General features: G+C 43.6%; 1 protein-coding gene across 2 annotated transcripts in view; it reads left to right on the top strand.

The window, feature by feature from the left end:
- CKMT1A (creatine kinase, mitochondrial 1A) overlaps positions 1 to 18,631 on the top strand; it is a 72,384-nt gene that overhangs the window by 34,118 nt on the left and 19,635 nt on the right. For both annotated transcript variants that reach the window (XM_040342507.1, XM_040342508.1), the window contains exon 3: positions 13,695 to 13,893. In XM_040342507.1, the coding sequence (XP_040198441.1) occupies positions 13,695 to 13,893 (199 nt within the window). The remainder of the gene's footprint in view (positions 1 to 13,694; positions 13,894 to 18,631) is intronic.

Below are 18,631 nucleotides of genomic sequence, written 5' to 3'. Positions count from 1 at the left end.
AATCCGCCCTCAAACAGCTGCTCCATTGTCTCCAGTGTGAAAACCCAGAGGGCTTTCACACTGGAGTGCTGCGCTAGCAGGACGGTAAAAATATTCCTGCTTTGGAGCGGTGAAGGAGCAGTGTGTTTACCGCTCCTCCACCGCTCCTGCCCATTGAAATCAATGTGACAGCGCGGCTATACCTCCCTGCTATGCGCTGCTTCAGCGGTTTGAATCCTTTCTCAGCTGCTAGCGGAGGTTAAAAGCGCCCCCCGCTAGCGGCCGAAATGCGCCGCAAATCCTCCCATAGGGTCGGCGGTAAAAATAGCGGCGTTTTACCGCCGACGCTATGGGCGGCTCAGTGTGAAAGGGGTCTAAAAGCCTGTGCAATATGTGGCATTTGATGTCGTACATTATTAAAAAATAACAAACACACAGATTAGTCTTATTTGTTGTGATTTTCTTTAGAGCTGGTTCACACTGGGGCGGCACGACTTTGGGGGCGACTCGGCAAGTCGTCCTGAAGACGACTTCAGAGGCGATTAGTAAAATGACTTCTGTATAGAAGTCAATGCAAATCGCCCCGAGTCTCCCCCGAAGTCGTACAAGAACCCTTTTCTAAGTCGGAGCGACTTGCGTGGCTCCTATTAGAACGGTTCTGGTGAATAGAATGAGACGCGACTTGCCAGGCGGCTGAGTCGCCTGACGAGTCGCCCCAGTGTGAACTGGCTCTTATTGGATATACAGTTTAAAAATAAAATAATAATAAGATTGATAGCCTTTAAAAATATTTATATCTATTCTGGATTAAACCAAGAATAATACCAAGTATATGTTGGCATATAGTGCACCTGACAAATACAAGCTCTCATAAACGTGTAATAGATCTCATAACCTATATACAGTATATGGGGTCTATGACATAATATAGTAATGGATGCACAGACTATTCTAAGCCATATGGCAGCAGTAGCCCTTCCATTTACATGAAGTCTGTCTACTGTGTTGTTGAAGTGCTATTGTGGCTATTCAGACACGCAATTTCCTCATTTACACCATATAAGCCCAGTCTGTGTCACATGACAGCGTTGATCGCCTAAGTGGACGGCTTATGTTTATTAACTGGTAAACTGCAAAAGGGATTTGGCCTTATTAGTGCTTAAACTTGGCTAACCCTAAACATAATGGGATGACAGACTGGTATTCAGAGAGTGGCGCTATAGCACAATGCACTGGCAATTTAAGTGCTAATAGCAGTAAGGTTTAGTATCTTTTATCTACTAGTAGTATGAATTTTTATTTGTGCTCCATTTATTTTGCATGTTAAAAAGTCAGACTTCTGGCTCCACATGTACTGCCTGTGACTATCGTGTGTAAGCTATTATTTTATTCTGCTTGGGAAATTTTCTTTCCTCAATGGATCGTTGTCCCGTGACCCCAATTGTGTTGACAGCAGCAGCGTAAATGTAACATGAATAGGTCTAGTGAAGTGGAAAAGAAGAACAACTGTCCCCCTCTTGGGCCCTCAATGATATCCTCTTTAAGAAGCTAGCGAGCAATAAAACCTCCTTGAGGATTTGGTGTTCATTCTTTTTTGAACTTCCTTCTAAATCATTCAGGGCTTCCTCATTAATGTCTGCTTCACTGTCCTTTCTTTATACAGAATGGTAATAAACCCAAAAATAAAATGTATTATAGTGCAGTCGGCCAATTCTTAAAGCAGAATTTCATGCAATTCTGAATTAGTCTTAAAAAAAGCTCCCTCCTAAGTCCTAATACCTATTCTGATGAGTACTTGTGTAGGAAAGATCTACTGTATATAGTTACCTATTTCCAGGCCTCTTTAATCCAGTCTGCTATGTCAGCCAGCGGTGGCTGCAGGGGAGAGGAAGGAGCGCCAACAATGGAAGGGCCATAGGAGCCCATGGGTGACCTCACTGCTCACCAACTTTACTAGTTGTTGTCAGAGTGCTCTCTCCTCTCCCCTGCAGCTGGTGATTGCTGACACAGGGGATCATGTGACCAGAAATAGGCAAGTCAGAATAGGTGTTGGGGGCACTTTTATGACTAGTTAGAGCCGGTTCACACTGCGGCGGCACGGCTTCGGGGGCGACTCTGCAAGTCGTCCTGAAGACGACTTCAGAGACGATTAGCAAAATGACTTCTGTATAGAAGTCAATGCAAATCGTCCCAAGCCGCCCCCGAAGTACAAGAACCTTTTTCTAAGTCGGGGCGACTTGCGTCGCTCCTATTAGAACGGTTCTATTGCATAGAATGGGACGCTACTCAGTCGACGCAGTCGCCCCAGTGTGAACCGGCTCTTAGGGTTTGCATGGAATTCTACTTTAAATTGGGTGGATCCATAAAGCCACAACCAATATGGAGTCCTTAGTGTGTCATCCTGATGGCCAGAGTGAAATAAAGAGTACATTATCTCACAAAAGTAAGTACACCCCTCACATTTTTTGTAACTATTTTATTATATCTTTTCATGTAACACCACTGAATAAATGATGCTACAATGTAGTGAGTGTACAGCTTGTATAAAGGCCATACACGGTTCAAATTTTGAAAGAATTTTCTTTCGAAAATCGTATCAAAGAATTTTCGTATGAATTTCGCTCCGTTAGTGGGCTGCAGCAACAGCCGATTTTCGTGCGGCAAACAAATTTGAGAAATCAGACATGTTGGAATTTTTTTGAAAAGCAAACGATTTTATTATCAATGATGGGAGAATCGTGCGAGAAATGTAATCGTGAGAGAAAAGAATATTCCCGGAGAGAAACAAATATTCCCGGCAACATGAAGGTTTGGTCGGCCGAATTTTGGAAATCAATGGTGGCATCATCGGATCACAAAAAAAAAAAAACTTTCTGATTTTGAAAAGAAAATTTGTTGGAGATTCGACCGTGTATGCTTTACAGTGTAAACTTGTTGTTCCCTCAAAAATAACTCAACACACAGCCATTAATGCCTAAACCGCTGGCAACAAAAGTGAAACAATGGGGGTAGTGGCGCTGTAATCGGTACGAGAGACAATATGTCTGTTAAATGAAAGTCCTTTTATGTATTATACTGTGTGTGTCCCACAATGGGAGAAGTTGGAATGGGGAATGGAAAAATGGGAAAAAGTCCTATAGATTAAAATAATACAGAGTCCATGTTCCAGGGCAAACCTCCAGGGGGAAGATGAGAGCAGGCTCCAAATATGCAAAACAAAAGAAAAAAGGCGCCACTAGGTCAGGAACAGTGTAATTTTAATTTTACAATAGGTGCATTATCCACTTACATTTAAAATTAGAGAATTTGGCATACAAGTCCTTGCTGGCCCATAGGTGGCGATCATCCGCTGCAGATGTAGGCTGTGATGTTACTCTATCCTCTGGATCTTCGTCAGTTGGAAAACCAGGAAGTCCGGGCGATGTGTACACCAAGAATGAGGCTTGAGACACAGACACAAACAGCGTGGAAGCGCGATGACGTCACGAGCAGCAACAGAGCGACAACGTTTTGGAGCATGCGCCGTAGGTAACTAGGCATATGCGCCGTAGGTAACTGGCTCTCTTTAGCAGCACCTCTGCTCTTTATCTCGGTCACACAGACCACAGGATTCTTCAATGTGGACCCCTTCCCTTTACCGCCCACTGCTCTGCTCTGGCCTTAATCCTCAGGTCGTTGCACTGCCTCCTGCAGCCCCTCTGACTCCTGGAGACCTCATGTCTCTCTTGGTGTGGATCAGTCTCTGGAGACTGATCCACACCAAGAGAGACAGGAGGTCTCCAGCCTCATTCATGTGTCTGTGTCTCAAGCCTCATTCTTGGTGTACACATCGCCTGGACTTCCTGGTTTTCCAGCTGAGGAAGATCCATAGAAGACCTGGTGGCGCCTTCTTTCTTTTGTTTAAAAATAGTGATTACAGCCCTAAGTGAAAATGTCCAAATTGGGCCCAATTAGCCATTTTCTCTCCCCAGTGTCATGTGAATCGTTAGTGTTACAAGGTCTCAGGTGTGAATGGGTGTGTTAAATTTGGTGTTATCGCTCTCACTCTCATACTGGTCACTGGAAGTTCAACATGGCACCTCATGGCAAAGGACTCTCTGAGGATCTGAAAAAAAGAATTGCTCTACATAAAGATGGCATAGGCCAGTGATGGCGAACCTTGGCACTCCAGATGTTTTTGAATTACATTTCCCAAGACGCTTATACACAACTGCAGTGTAGTTTGGCATCATGGGAAATGTAGTTCAAAACATCTGGAGTGCCAAGGTTCGCCATCACGGGCCTAGGCTATGAGAAGATTGCCAAGACCTTGAAACTGAGCTACAGCATAGTGGCCAAGACCATACAGCAGTTTAACAGGACAGGTTCCACTCAGAACAGGCCTCACCATGGTTGACCAAAGAAGTTGAGTGCATGTGCTCAGCGTCATATCCAGAGGTTGTCTTTAGAAAATAGACGTATGAGTGCTGCCATCATTGCTGCAGAGGTTGAAGGGGTGGGTGGTCAGCCTGTCAGTGCTCAGACCATATGCATCAAATTGGTCTGCATGGCTGTCGTCCCAGAAGGAAGCCTCTTCTAAAGATGATGCACAAGAAAGCCAGAAAAACTGTTTTCTGAAGACAAGCAGACTAAGCACATGGATTATTGGAATCATGTTCTGTGGTCTGATGAGACCAAGATAAACTTATTTGGTTCAGATGGTGTCAAGTGTGTGTGGTGGTAACCAGGTGGGGAGCACAAAGACAAGTGTGTCTTGCCTACAGAAACGTATGGTGGTGGGAGTGTCATGGTCTGGGGCTGCATGAGTGCTGCCGGCACTGGGGAGCTACAGTTCATTGAGGGAACCACAAGCTGAGGGTAAAGGGGATGGACTGGCCAAGCATGTCTCCAGACCTAAACCCTATTGAGCATCTGTGGGGCATCCTCAAATGGAAGGTGGAGGAGCACAAGGTCTCTGACATCCACCAGCTCAGTGATGTCATCATGGAGGAGTGGAAGAGGACGTTGGGGTTAAGGCAGTGCTAGAACATAATGGTGGCCACACAAAATATTGACACGTTTGGCCCAATTTGGACATTTTCACTTAGGGGTGTACTCACTTTTGCTGCCAGCGGTTTAGATATTAATGGCTGTGTGTTGAGTTATTTTGAGGGGACAGCAAATTTACACTGTTATACAAGCTGTACACTCACTATTTTACATTGTACCAAAGTGTCATTTCTTCAGTGTTGTCACATAAAAAGATTTAATAAAATATTTACAAAAATGTGAGGGGTGTACTCACTTTTGTGAGATACTGTATACTGTAGTGTCAAATGTTTCAATGCAATCCTATGCCTAGCTGTCAGCTTAAACTTTTATTTTGCTTGGAGTAGAATAGGGAAGGGTAAAGCTGGCCATACACTGTTCAATCTGTAGCTGGTTCATCAGAAAGTCCGCTGAGTGAGTGGCCCTGTTGGTCCCATATCACCTTTCCTACTTCAAAACAAAAAATAAAGTTTTGACTGAAATCAAGTCTGAAGCCTCGTACACATGACCGAGGAACTCGACGGGCGAAACACATCGTTTTGCTCGTCGAGTTCCTTGTTAGGCTGTCGAGGAACGCGTCAAGCCAATTTTCTCCATTCCTGTCGAGGAAAAAGAGAACATGCTCTCTTTTTGGCTCATCGAGTTCCTCAACAGTTTCCTCGTCGAAAATGTACACACGACCGGTTTCCTCGGCAAAAAAAAAAAAAAAAACAGCAAGTTTCTTGCTGGTTTTTGCCGAGAAAGTTTCTCGTCAAAAACCAGCAAGAAACTTGCTGTTTTGTTTTTTTTGCCGAAGAAACCGGTCGTGTGTACATTTTTCGACGAGGAAACTGTCGAGGAACTCGACGAGCCAAAAAGAGAGCATGTTCTCTTTTTCCTCAACGGGAATGGAGAAAATTGGCTTGTCGCGTTCCTCGACAGCCTAACAAGGAACTCGACGAGCAAAACGATGTGTTTCGCCCGTCGAGTTCCTCGGTCGTGTGTACGAGGCCTGAATGTACCACCACTGCCACCTGTCTGCTTTTAGAGCAGGTCCAAAGATGGCTGTGTTTCCCATTCAAATAAATGAGAATTTCCTGGCTGACAAATGCAACACAGACGGATCTCAAAAGCCCATGTACACTAGGCCTTAAAGTAGAACTGTATCCAGCAAATACTTGCTGATCCTGCCACACGATCGGAAATTTCCGACAACAAACCCGTGGATTTTTTCTGACGGAATGTTGGCTCAAACTTGTGTTGCATACACACGGTCACACAAATGTTGTCGGAAATTCCGACCGTCATGAACACGGTGACGTGCAACACTACAACGAGCTGATAAAAATGAAATTCAATGATTCCGAGCATACGTCTAATTGATTCCTAGCATGCGTAGTATTTTTGTGCATCAGAATTGCATACACACGATCGGAATTTCCGACAAGAACATTTGTTGTCGGAAAAATTGAGAACCAGCTCTCAAACATTTGTTGTCGGAAATTCTGAAGACAAAAGTCCGATGGAGCCTACACACGGTCTGAATATCCGACCAAAAGCTCACATAAAACATTTGTTGTCCGAAATTCCGATCGTGTGTACGCGGCATAAGACCCCTTTCACACTGGGTCACTTTGCCGCCAACGCCACCCCCGCCCCAGTGTGAAAGGGGCTTAATACAGCTTCCTGTGATGCGGTAGCAACAATACTGCACTGCTTCTAAATTCAGAGCAGATTTACCACTCTTATGTAGGCTGAGCTTGCTCAAAGAAGTCGCAGTAGGCTTAGCTATAAGTATTGTTACTGCTGATTCATAAGCCAAATGCAGCCTCACCAGTGTCAATCAATGCAGTCTCACCATGCCCATCAAATGCAGCCTCACCTGCGCCTTTCAAATGCAGACTCACCAGCGCCCATCAAATGCAGCCTCACCAGCGCCCAACAAATGCAGACTCACCTGTGCCCATCAAATGCAGCCTCACCAGCGCCCAACAAATGCAGCCTCACCAGCGCCCAACAAATGCAGCCTCACCTGTACCCATCAAATGCAGCCTCATCAGTGCCCAACAAATGCAGCCTCACCTGTGCCCAACAAATGCAGCCTCACCTGTGCCCATCAAATGCAGCCTTACCAGCGTCCAAAAAATGCAGCCTCACCAGCGCCCAACAAATGCAGCCTCACCTGTGCCCATCGAATGCAGCCTCACCAGCGCCCAACAAATGCAGCCTCACCAGCACCCAACAAATGCAGCCTCACCAGCGCCCAACAAATGCAGCCTCACCATGCCCATCAAATGCAGCCTCACCTGCGCCCATCAAATGCAGCCTCACCAGCGCCCAACAAATGCAGACTCACCTGTGTTGTCATCAAATGGAGCCTCACCAGCGCCCAACAAATGCAGCCCCACCAGTGCCCAACAAATGCAGCCTCACCTGTGCCCATCGAATGCAGCCTCACCAGCGCCCAACAAATGCAGCCTCACCAGCGCCCATCAAATGCAGCCTCACCTGTGCCCAGCAAATGCAGCCTTATCTGTGCCCATCGAATGCAGCTTCATCTGTGCCCATAAATGCAGTCTCACCAATGCCAATTATTGCAGTCTCTCCAGTGCCCCTCAATTCCGCTTCACCACTGCCAAATAATGCAGCCTCACAGGGGGGGGGCCTCGGTAAACACTTGGCATTTGGCAGAACAGTCACTATACACATATACACATTTGCAAATTGCATGTGATAATACAATTTCACATCTCAGTTTTGACTCACTACACCAAGTGACGGCCTTGGGCGTTATATCCAACGACGTGACTCTGTGCTTGCTGTTGCTCACTAGCAACAATGTTAATCTCTGCTGTGCCTGCCTCAGGCAGTGCCACCTCCAGGCTTCACCAGGATCACCAGCGACCGGACGCCCTAGGTGGCAGTGCGCCCCAGGCGGCGGCCTAGTCCGCCTAGTGGTAGCACCGACCCTGGCTGCCAGGTACCACAGCATACCTTCAATGGTCTAGTGCAGAGATCTTCAAATCACGGCCCTCAAGCTTTTGCGGAAAACTACACATCCCATGAGGCATTGTAAAACTTTGACATTCACAGACATGAGTAGGCATGATGGGAATTGTAGTTCCTGGACAACTGGAGGGCCAATGTTTGAAGACCCCTGGTCTAGTGGCTTCTATACCTTGATGGGTCAGGGCTACTTGGGCGGCAAAATGGTACTACTCAATATTTGGTAGGCAGATGGCTAAACATATACCAGTGTTGCTGCTAAATTAGACATGGTGTACCTTAGTTGTTGAATAGATCTAGTCATTACAGTTCACACAGGGGACATTATATGATAACTATATTCATGGACACTCTGGCACATGGAATATTTTCAAGGATCAGGCTTAGCTTCAGGCGACACGTATAAGGCCGCAGTTTCAGAATTCAGATGGCATATTCTGTATGCACATTATTCCTTCTGTCATATAGCTGTAGATATATATCTGTAAGTTGCAAAATTATTTTAAGAATTGCCTTCAATATCTATTGGAAGATTCTGATAAGATAAATTGAATCCTTATAGATAATCTTAGACCTTGCAAGGTTAATTCCTTGGTTCCCCTCCCCCACTCTGCAGTAGCTATATGACAATGCTTCTAGTTCTACCACTGCTTTGTGATGAAAGGTTGATTTTTCTTACTGATCAATATTTGGCACTTATATATGACAATAATTCTTGCAGTGTCTTTCTTTCCAACCCCCGATATTGATCTGTGTAATGCATCATACTCCAGAATAACACATAATACATGAGGGCAGGGGACACATGGCACTGCTAAGTAGCTTATAAAAGATTTTTTTTTTTCTTTGATAACATCCTAATGTCATAAAGTGTTTTTTAGTTCAAATAGTTCGAATGCACTGGAGTTAGACATCCCAGCACACATGGGCAGTGCTGGCGATGTAAACTGAGCTACGCATGAGCAGCTTAATGTGCATCTTAAAGAAGACCGTGAACAGGCAGGCAGATCTATTTTATTGCGTAAGGTACATTGCATGTCCCTTCTGTGATAAATAGCCTGCCTGCTTGCAAACTCTTATCATTTTGAATTTAGTTCAACTTTAAGCACTTAAGACCCGGACCATTATGAGAGGTATAGGACCTGGCCAGTTTTTGCGATTCGGCACTGCGTCGCTTTAACTGACAATTGCGCGGTCGTGGGACGTGGCTCCCAAACAAAATTGACGTCCTTTTTTTCTGACAAATAGAGTTTTTTTTTGGGTGGTATTTGATCACCTCTGCGGTTTTTATTTTTTGCGCTATAAACAAAAATAGAGCGATTATTTTGAAAAAAATTCAATATTTTTTACTTTTTGCTATAATAAATATCCCCAAAAAATATATAAAAATATATTTTTTTCTCTGTTTAGGCCAATACGTATTCTTCTACTTATTTTTGGTAAAAAAAAATCGCAATAAGCGTTTATTGATTGGTTTGCGCAAAAGTTATAGAGTTTACAAAATAGGGGATAGTTTTATGGCATTTTTATTAATATATTTTTTTACTAGTAATGGCGGCGATCAGCGATTTTTTTTGTGTGACTGCGACATTATGGCGGACACATCGGACGCTTTTGACACATTTTTGGGACCATTGTCATTTTCACAGCAAAAAGTGCTATAAAAATGCACTGATTACTGTGAAAATTACAATGGCAGTGAAGGGGTTAACCACTAGGGGACACTAAGGGGTTACGTGTGCCCTGAGGGAGTGATTCTTACTGTAGGGGGGCGTGGCTGGACGAGTGACATCACTGATCGTCGTTCCCTATAACAGGGAACAGACGATCAGTGACACTGCCACAGAGAAGAACGGGGAAGGTGTGTTTACACTCACCTCTCCCCGTTCTTCAGCTCCTGTGACCGATCGCGGGACACTGGTTGGCGATCAGGTCCGCAGGTCCTGTGGGAGCGGTCACGGAGCTTCGGACCGGGTCGCGAGCGAGCCATTCAGCCAAAGTATATGGGCGTTAGGCGGTCCCTAAGTGGTTAAAGCCCAACTCCATGTTTCTTGTGTTTTTAAATAGTTTGTTTGGACCAAGCTGGTCCAAACGTTTTCCTTCACGCTCTGTTCCAGCAGCGGGATGGGGACTTCCTGTCTCGCTTCCAGAACAAAATCAAGTTGGGCTAAAAGCTGCTCAACCATTCACAGGAAGCTTTGTATTCCATCAATGAATACAAGGCTTCCTCTGATTGGCTGAGGTGGAGATTGTGATGTCATCTGCCTGCCTCTCTACCTCAGCCAATCAGAGGAATCCTTGTATTCATTGATGAAATACAAAGCTTCCTGTGAATGGCTGAGCAGTGCTCAGCCTGACTCAATTTTGTTACAGGAGTGGGATAGGAACTCCCTATTGCACTGATGGAACACAGCACTGTTTGTAGCTAATGCTACATACAGTTTATACCAGGGGTGCCCAACCAGTGGCCCGGCAGCCACATGTGGCCCGCGGAGCCCTCTGATGTGGCCCGCGACCTCCTGCTCTGGGATGGAATAGAATACTGTTATTAAAGGTAAGTTAATTACTAAAATCAGTGTATATATGGGCATATCTGTTCTGCAGTGGTTACTGGGCTGCTTTCAAACTAATCTGCAGATGCAGAGCAGCGCACCTCCGGTTTACCTGCACAGAGCCATAGACTTCTGTTATTACCTGCGAGTTTGGTGAGCTTTCTGAAAGTGCACCAAACCTGTAGAATATAATAGATGTCTATTGCAAAGTGCAAAAAAGCCAAAAGGTCCACTGCGTTGCACCCACGCTGTGGGTAAACCGCAGCACATCCGTGTGAATGCAGCCATGGGCCCCTTTCACACGGTCAGTCCGACCCAATGTACCCTCCATTCACCTCCAAGGAGTGGCAGATGTAAACCGACTTATGTCCTACCTCCAATCCGATCCGGCTGTGTCCGTGTCTGCTCTGCATATGCAGAGCGGACATGGACCTGCCATCTGCCCCCTCCACTGATTGTGGCCCGTGACCAATTACCAAGTCGGTTAAGTGGCCCTCGTGCTTCAAAAGGTTGGGCCCCCCTGGTTTATACAATGCTCCCAATGGGCACATCTGTTAGTGAAGCAAATATGGTTCAGATTGGTACAAATTAATCATTAAAATTACAAGAAACATGGAGCTAGGCCTCAGTGTTTACACTGAGACACCAGTTCCAGTGACAACCACAGATTTCCCTCAATTCTCAGAAATTTCTGTTCCATCTCTGGTGCAGGGAACAAAGGGAAATTTCCCAATCGAACAACAAAAACTAACTGACAGGGGTTTATGTTTTATGCTATTTTGTATTGATATTTGACCAGCAAACTCTGCTGCTGTTTAGTAACTTTGAATGAAGAATGCAGTAAAACAGAGCTTCTACATATATTCATGCAATATTTCTCGGCTGTTCTTTAATCTAATAAATCCGTCATTGTTATTCAAGTTGGCTTCTAATAAAAAAAAAGCTATGACTGTGAAGACATAATGAAATGTAATAGCAAAAGGTCATGAAAATCACAGTGCCATAATGCATTTAGTGTTGGTAATTAAAATGTATTTTTGAATATCTAATAAAAGCATAATGCAGCTATGCCAAGTGAGGGATGACAGTCATAACTAATATGGAGTGTGTAAACCATGCATAATGCAGCTTACTGTACTAAGAACTGCAGCACATTGGTGAACCAGGAAAATAATATATATATACTGTATATATATATATATATATTTTTTTTTTTTTCTTTCTATAGTTTAATTGTTTTATTGTCTTCTGTATCATGATCTTAAAGCGGTTGTATACTGCTGGATTTATTTTTTTCCCCTGCAAGGTAAAGTCATAATATGCTAGTATGCAAACCTTACCTTAAAATTATGCTATTCCAGCGCCGCAATATCAGCACTGCAGCCACGATGATGCCACTCCTGTGCATGCGCGCAGAAGCCGGTGTTCACAGCACAGGGCTCTGAAGGAACGGCACGGGTGGCCGTTCCTTCAGAGCGCATGCTCCAGTGATGTCACTGGCTGCATGTAATGTAAACATCTCCTAAACGGTGCAGGTTTAGGAGATATTTACATTACCTATAGGTAAGCCTTATTATAGGCTTACCATAGGTAAAAGTCTATAAAGGAAGTTTACAAAAAATATCAAACAGTATTCTACACACATGGTTTTGGTTTGAAATACATATGCTTTAAAGTGATACTAAACTTACAGGGGCAGATCCACATACATCGGCGCAGGGCACAGTGTATGTAAGATACGCTACGCCGCTGTAACTTACTTTGCATTTGTTTGAATCCTCAACGAATTTGCGCCGTAAGTTACGTCGGCGTAGCGTATCTATCGCGGCGTAAGGGCGCGGAATTCAAATCCGGCGGGTAGGGGGCGTGTTTCATTTAAATGAAGCGCATCCCAGCGCCGAACGAACTGCGCATGTGCCGTCCGTAAAAACTCCCAGGGTGCATTGCTCCAAATGACGTCGCAAGGACGTCATTGGTTTCGACGTGAACGTAAATGGCGTCCAGCCCCATTCACGGACGACTTACGCAAACTACGTAAAATTTTCAAAATTATACGCGGAAACGACGGCCATACTTAACATTGAGTACGCCACCATATAGCAGCTTTAACTATACGCCGGAAAAAGCCGAACGGAAACGATGTAAAAAAATGCGACGGCCGCTCGTACGTTTGTGGATTGTCGGAAATAGCTAATTTGCATACTCAACGCAGGTTATGACGGAAACGCCACCTAGCGTCTAGCCGAGATGCCGTTGTATCTTGTTTTGAGGATTCAAAACAAAGATATGACGCGGGAATTTTGAAATTACGCCTGCGTATCAGTAGATACGCCAGCGTAATTTCTTTGTGGATCTACCCCACACTGTTTAAAGTGGACGTAAACCCACCACTCACCCAGTATAAATTAATGGCACAGTATTAATGTATATATACTTGCAAGCCTCCTCCATGTATGCCTATCCTGCAAATGTCACCCCTTTCAGCTGTAGGATCCCCACAAAACTCTGGAATCTGTGGGTGGGTCCCTTTGAAGGAGCTCAGTGGGCGGAGTTGTAATATCACAAGACTCCCCACCCACCTCAACACTCTCCTACTATTCAGTCACACTAATCACGCCCCATGATGAGTAACATCCAGTCAAAACTCAGGAAAGGAACCACATGACTTTAGCATGCCCAATCATGCTGAGGTGTGGAACAGCCAATCCTGGAAGAGCTGGAGAAGAAAGGAGGAGGGATGTTAAGTTTCAATCGTAACACTCAATTTAGCTGGGAGATGCTGTGTTCACAGCATCTCCCCGCAGGGATATAGTCCCAAGGAAGGGGATGAGCACTCTGTCTAACCTCTAACCCCCAGCCAGAACGGCTCAGATGATGGGGCAAGCTTACTGAGGAGGAATAGGAAGTGAGAAATTCAGACAAAGAAAAAAAACATTTAGAAGGGAAATTAAAGGAAAAGGTAAGTGAACCAACAATGCACTAGCTTGAAGGAACCAATTTAGAAAATAAAAGAAAAAACTAACCTTTACAACCCCTTTAATTAAATGACCAGAGATTGATATATTAGTAATACCCTCTGTAATATCATTTACATGAACCTACCACAAGCATCATTGTATTACATCTTTATTTATCCCCAATCTCTTACAGTGCAGAATACCCTGACCTCCGAAAACACAACAACTGTATGGCAAGCAACCTGACGCCAGCCATTTATGCCAAACTCTGTGACAAGACCACCCCAAATGGCTTCAGCCTTGACGAATGCATCCAGACCGGGGTAGATAACCCAGGACACCCCTTCATTAAGACTGTGGGTATGGTGGCAGGAGATGAAGAATGCTATGAGGTGAGAAAGTCTTTGAGTCTTCCATTGATTTAATATATATATATATAATGTGTCATATTGCAGCATATCCAGTTCCCAAATACAAAATAATGATTTTAGGAATAGGTTAGTGAGGTTAGGTTGTTGCAGATACTGTATACTGTACATATTTGGACTGTATGTTTAGCACACTTGAGTCATTCTATTCTGATTCCAATTTTATACCCTTGGCGGTGTAACTTTTCTAGTATATGATAAAGTGCTGAGACTAAATTATGTTGTAAAATTATGTGCACTGCAGCCATAGATGCATACAGCTGTAAAATTGTTAATCCCCCTTTGGATGCCTATCTGTATATCAAGAAATACAGTTAGTGACCCTACAGTATCAGATCAGGCAGTGATTGTGATTGGTTGCCAGAGGATACAGCATATCATTACCACTTACTGACTGGTTGCTAGAGGTTACAGCACACATCACGGCTCCCTGATTAGTTAGAGGTTACAGCACATGATTTCTTCTTGTTGATTGGTTGATAGAGATTACTGTACAGTAATACTGCTCACTGATTGGTTGCTAGAGGTTACAGCACATATATCTCTTCACTGCAGAGGGGCATGATATACATCCTGTATGAATACCGCTGGCCTCAGCTATTTACATATGAATGCTCCCGTTATTTACATATGCATGATGGTAATTTACATGTAAACACGGGGTCTGCAGGTGAGTCATCTGTACACAACAATAGGGCAGAGCTGGGCAGCATTAGTAGCAGCACTTCACACTGAGATATCAGGACACAGCAAAGGACTAAAACTTCAAGGGAATTTGAAATGGGATAGTTGGCAAGTATGAGGCAGCTGCTTTGTGCCCCACAATAATGACAGGGCGCATGGCAGCTTCCCCTTTTGCCCTGCCTTAAAGGCGGCCCTGACACCACTGAGCCTGCACATGTAATCAATTGTCACCATGTACATATTATTTACATGCTAGATACACAGAAGAAGGTTTTTAACTTCATAGAGATGCCCTGATCTACTCTATGTTGTAACAGCAGAGTAAAGGCCTGGTATTTTACCTGCCTGCACTACACATATCATGCACTTGTACCTGGGCATTCTTATTTACTGTATACCTGCATACTAAGCATCATGGTCATAAAAGGTATAGGGAGTAAAACCTCCCGGTGTCTCTTCACAGTGATAAAGAAATGGCGTAGCATGCATGTCTCCTTAAAGCGGGGGTTCACCCAAAAAATGTTTTTTTAACATTACATCTAGCAGAGCCAGCATACTAAGGACATTTACTTTCGGCAGGTATTTTTTTTTTCTCCGTACATACCTTTATATTCTGTTTTTGTCCAGGGCTTCTGGGTTCCGATGACTACCGGACTGGGCGTTCCTATCCTTCTGTTCGATGATTGACGGCTTGTGAAACAGGTCCCCTGTCGAACAACACGCGTCACCAGATGTCGGGAAATAGCCGAGCTGCGAGTTGGCACTATACGGCGCCTGCGCAGTCAGCTCTACACGGCGGGCGCAGGCGCCGTATAGTGCCGACTCGCAGCTCCGGAAATCTGGTGACGCGCGTTGTGCGACAGGTCACCTGTTTCACAAGCCGTCAATCATCGAACCGAAGGATAGGAACGCCCAGTCCCGCAGTCATCGGAACCCTGAGGCAGGGATAGGAACGCCCAGTCCCGGAGTCATCAGAACGCGGAAGCCCTGGACCAAATCAGAATATAAAGGTAAGTACGGAGAGAAAAAAAAGAAGACCTGCCCAAAGTAAATGCCCTTACTATGCTTAGTCTAATGTTAAAAATTTGTTTTTAGGGTGAACCTCCGCTTTAAAGTTGAGGAAAAGGCATATTGACCACTCACGGTACAGCTAGCCATGTAATTGAGATTGCAGTTAGAAGATCTTCCAATACACTCGACTGTTTCTGCAGACAGTCCATCCACCAGTCAACTTAACTTGGATAATTATTTCTGTTTCTTAATGGATTTCACAAGAGAGTCACTATTACGTCTCCAACATAAGCCTGGCACCAGGCATGGTATTGGTTTGTAAATGTTGCATTGAAGTGACAGATATTTCCATTGTGGGTAAATTGTTCACGTGTTTTTTTTTAACTAGTAAGTGCGATAAGCAAATATGTCCCCAGACAGTTGTAAAGGCATAACCCACTAATTAAAGTGAGCTGGGACCTGGTCCTGATGAATGGACTCGGTTCAGTTAATTTGAACTGCAGTTACAGTAATAATCCATGCTGATGCTGTAAACGCAGATGGGAAAAACATCTTTATGCACCGCAGGGAAGCTTTACAAATCTGCTTAGCTACTTGAAGAAGTAGGTTAGGGCTAAAAGAATGATTCTTAGTCGGTCATGAGACTAAAATTCATGTGATCGATGGTTTTGTGTACAATACAGCGGTTCTAATAAGATCTGCTACACAGGAGATTTGTAGGTGCTCGACTGAGCAATCGATCACCCACAATGCTGCAATTTGTGTTAGTAATCTCTTTTTACGGAAGATTTGACAGAAGAAAGAGAGTCAATGCTCAGCAATAGTCATCTATGTAAATATTGTTCCCATTTTAAACACAATCCTTATATATACAATATAATTGCTACAATAGAAATGTGACAGTTTATTGCAGCCAAGATAAAACTGGCAAAAAAAGCATCATTTTCTTTCTTGCTGCCATGAAAAGCATGCTATGTCTCACAAATATCCCACCCCCTGCTCACATGGCTGGCACACTGCTTTACCAGAAATTTGCACAAAGCATAGGACTAAGTACAGCAAAACCTTGGTTTACGAGCATAATTAGTTCCAGAAACATGCTTGCAATCCAAAGCACTTGTATATCAAAGCATTTTTTTTTACAGGGTATAAAAAAGAAGAGAGGCACCTTTAAAGGGGTTGCAAAGGTAAACATTTTTTTTTCCTAAATAGCTTCCTTTACCTTAGTGCAGTCCTCCTTCACTTACCTCATCCTTCCATTTTGCTTTTAAATGTCCTTATTTCTTCTGAGAAATCCTCACTTCCTATTCTTCTGTCTGTAACTCCACACAGTAATGCAAGGTTTTCTCCCTGGTGTGGAGCGTCGTGCTCGCCCCCTCCCTTGGACTACAGGAGAGTCAGGAGGACGCTCTCTATGTTGCAGATAGAGAAAGGAGCTGTGTGTTAGTGGGTGACCTGACTCTCCTGTTGTCCAAGGGAGGGGGCGAGCACGACACTCCACACCAGGGCGAAAGCCTTGCATTACTGTGTGGAGTTACAGACAGAAGAACAGGAAGTGAGGATTTCTCAGAAGAAATTAGGACATTTAAAAGCAAAATGGAAGGATGAGGTAAGTGAAGGAGGACTGCACTAAGGTAAAGGAAGCTATTTAGGAAAAATAAATTGTACCTTTACAACCCCTTTAAGTGTAGCAATAAGTTGCTAAATGTTGTACATTCATTAAATGTAACCATATTTCTACACTTAGAGGCTCCTCTTTTCTTTTTTATACTTAGTTGTGCCATAACGCTACTCTTATATCAAGACATCGCTTGTATATCAAGGCAAAATGTATTAAAACATTTTGCTTGTCTTGCAAGGTTTTACTGTATAGACAATTGCAAAATATAGAGATGTATACTTTCAAAGGCTGTTGTAGATTTCCTTATTACAGTGTTGGGGTTATAATTGTAAAGGCAGACCCTCTTATTTTTAAGTTGTTTTAGAAAATGCTGGCAAGGCTTACATCACGCTGTAGTGTATATAATAAATACAATTGTGCCCAGGACATGCATAATTCCTGTGTAGCTCTTCTTTCCTGCTGCCTAAAGTTTTTTACTGCCTAACAAATATGATAGGTGGTTTAACCACTTCAATACCGGGCTTTTATACACACCTCCTTCCCGGGCCTATTCTGGCACTTCTCTCCTACATGTACAAATCATTATTCTTTTGCTAGAAAATTACGCAGAACCCCCAAACATTATATATGTTTTTTTAGCAGACACCCTAGGGAATAAAACGACGGTCATTGCAACGTTTTATCTTGCACGGTATTTGCGCAATAATTTAATAATTTTCAAATCGCCTTTTTTTTGTTTCATGAATTAAAAAAATAACAAAACAGTAAAGTTAGCCCAATTTTTTTGTAAAATATGAAAGATTATGTTACACCGAGTAAATAGATACCTAACATGTCACACTTTAAAATTGCGCACACTCATGGAATAAGGCCAAACTTCAGTACTTAAAAATCTCCATAGACAACGCTTTGAACATTTTTACAGGTTACCAGTTTAGATTTACAGAGGAGATCTAGTGCTAGAATTGTTGCTGGCACTCTAACGCACGCGGCGATACCTCACATATGTGGTTTAAACAGCGTTTACATATGTCGGCGGAACTTGTGTGTGCGTTCGCTTCTGCGTGCGAGCTACCGGGGACAGGGGCGTTTTAATTTTTTTTTTCTTTACATATTTTTTTTATTTTTTACACTTTTTTAAAACATTTTTTTTTTTTATCACTTTTATTCCTATTACAAGGAATGTAAACATACCTTGTAATAGGAAATGTGTGTGACAGGTCCTCTTTATGGAGAGATGCGGGGTCAATAAGACCCTGCATCTCTCCTCCAGGCTGAAAAGAATGAGATCGGTGAAAAAAATTTCACCGATCTCATGATTACTGTTGCTTAGTAACCGCAATCGGGGCTTTGTTTACATACGGGGACCCAGGCGTGACGTCATCA

Source organism: Rana temporaria, chromosome 3, assembly GCF_905171775.1.
Source record: "Rana temporaria chromosome 3, aRanTem1.1, whole genome shotgun sequence".
NCBI classification, from domain to species: domain Eukaryota; kingdom Metazoa; phylum Chordata; class Amphibia; order Anura; family Ranidae; genus Rana; species Rana temporaria.
The sequence above is the reverse complement of the archived record's forward strand: the minus strand, read 5'-3'. Positions and strand labels throughout refer to the sequence as shown.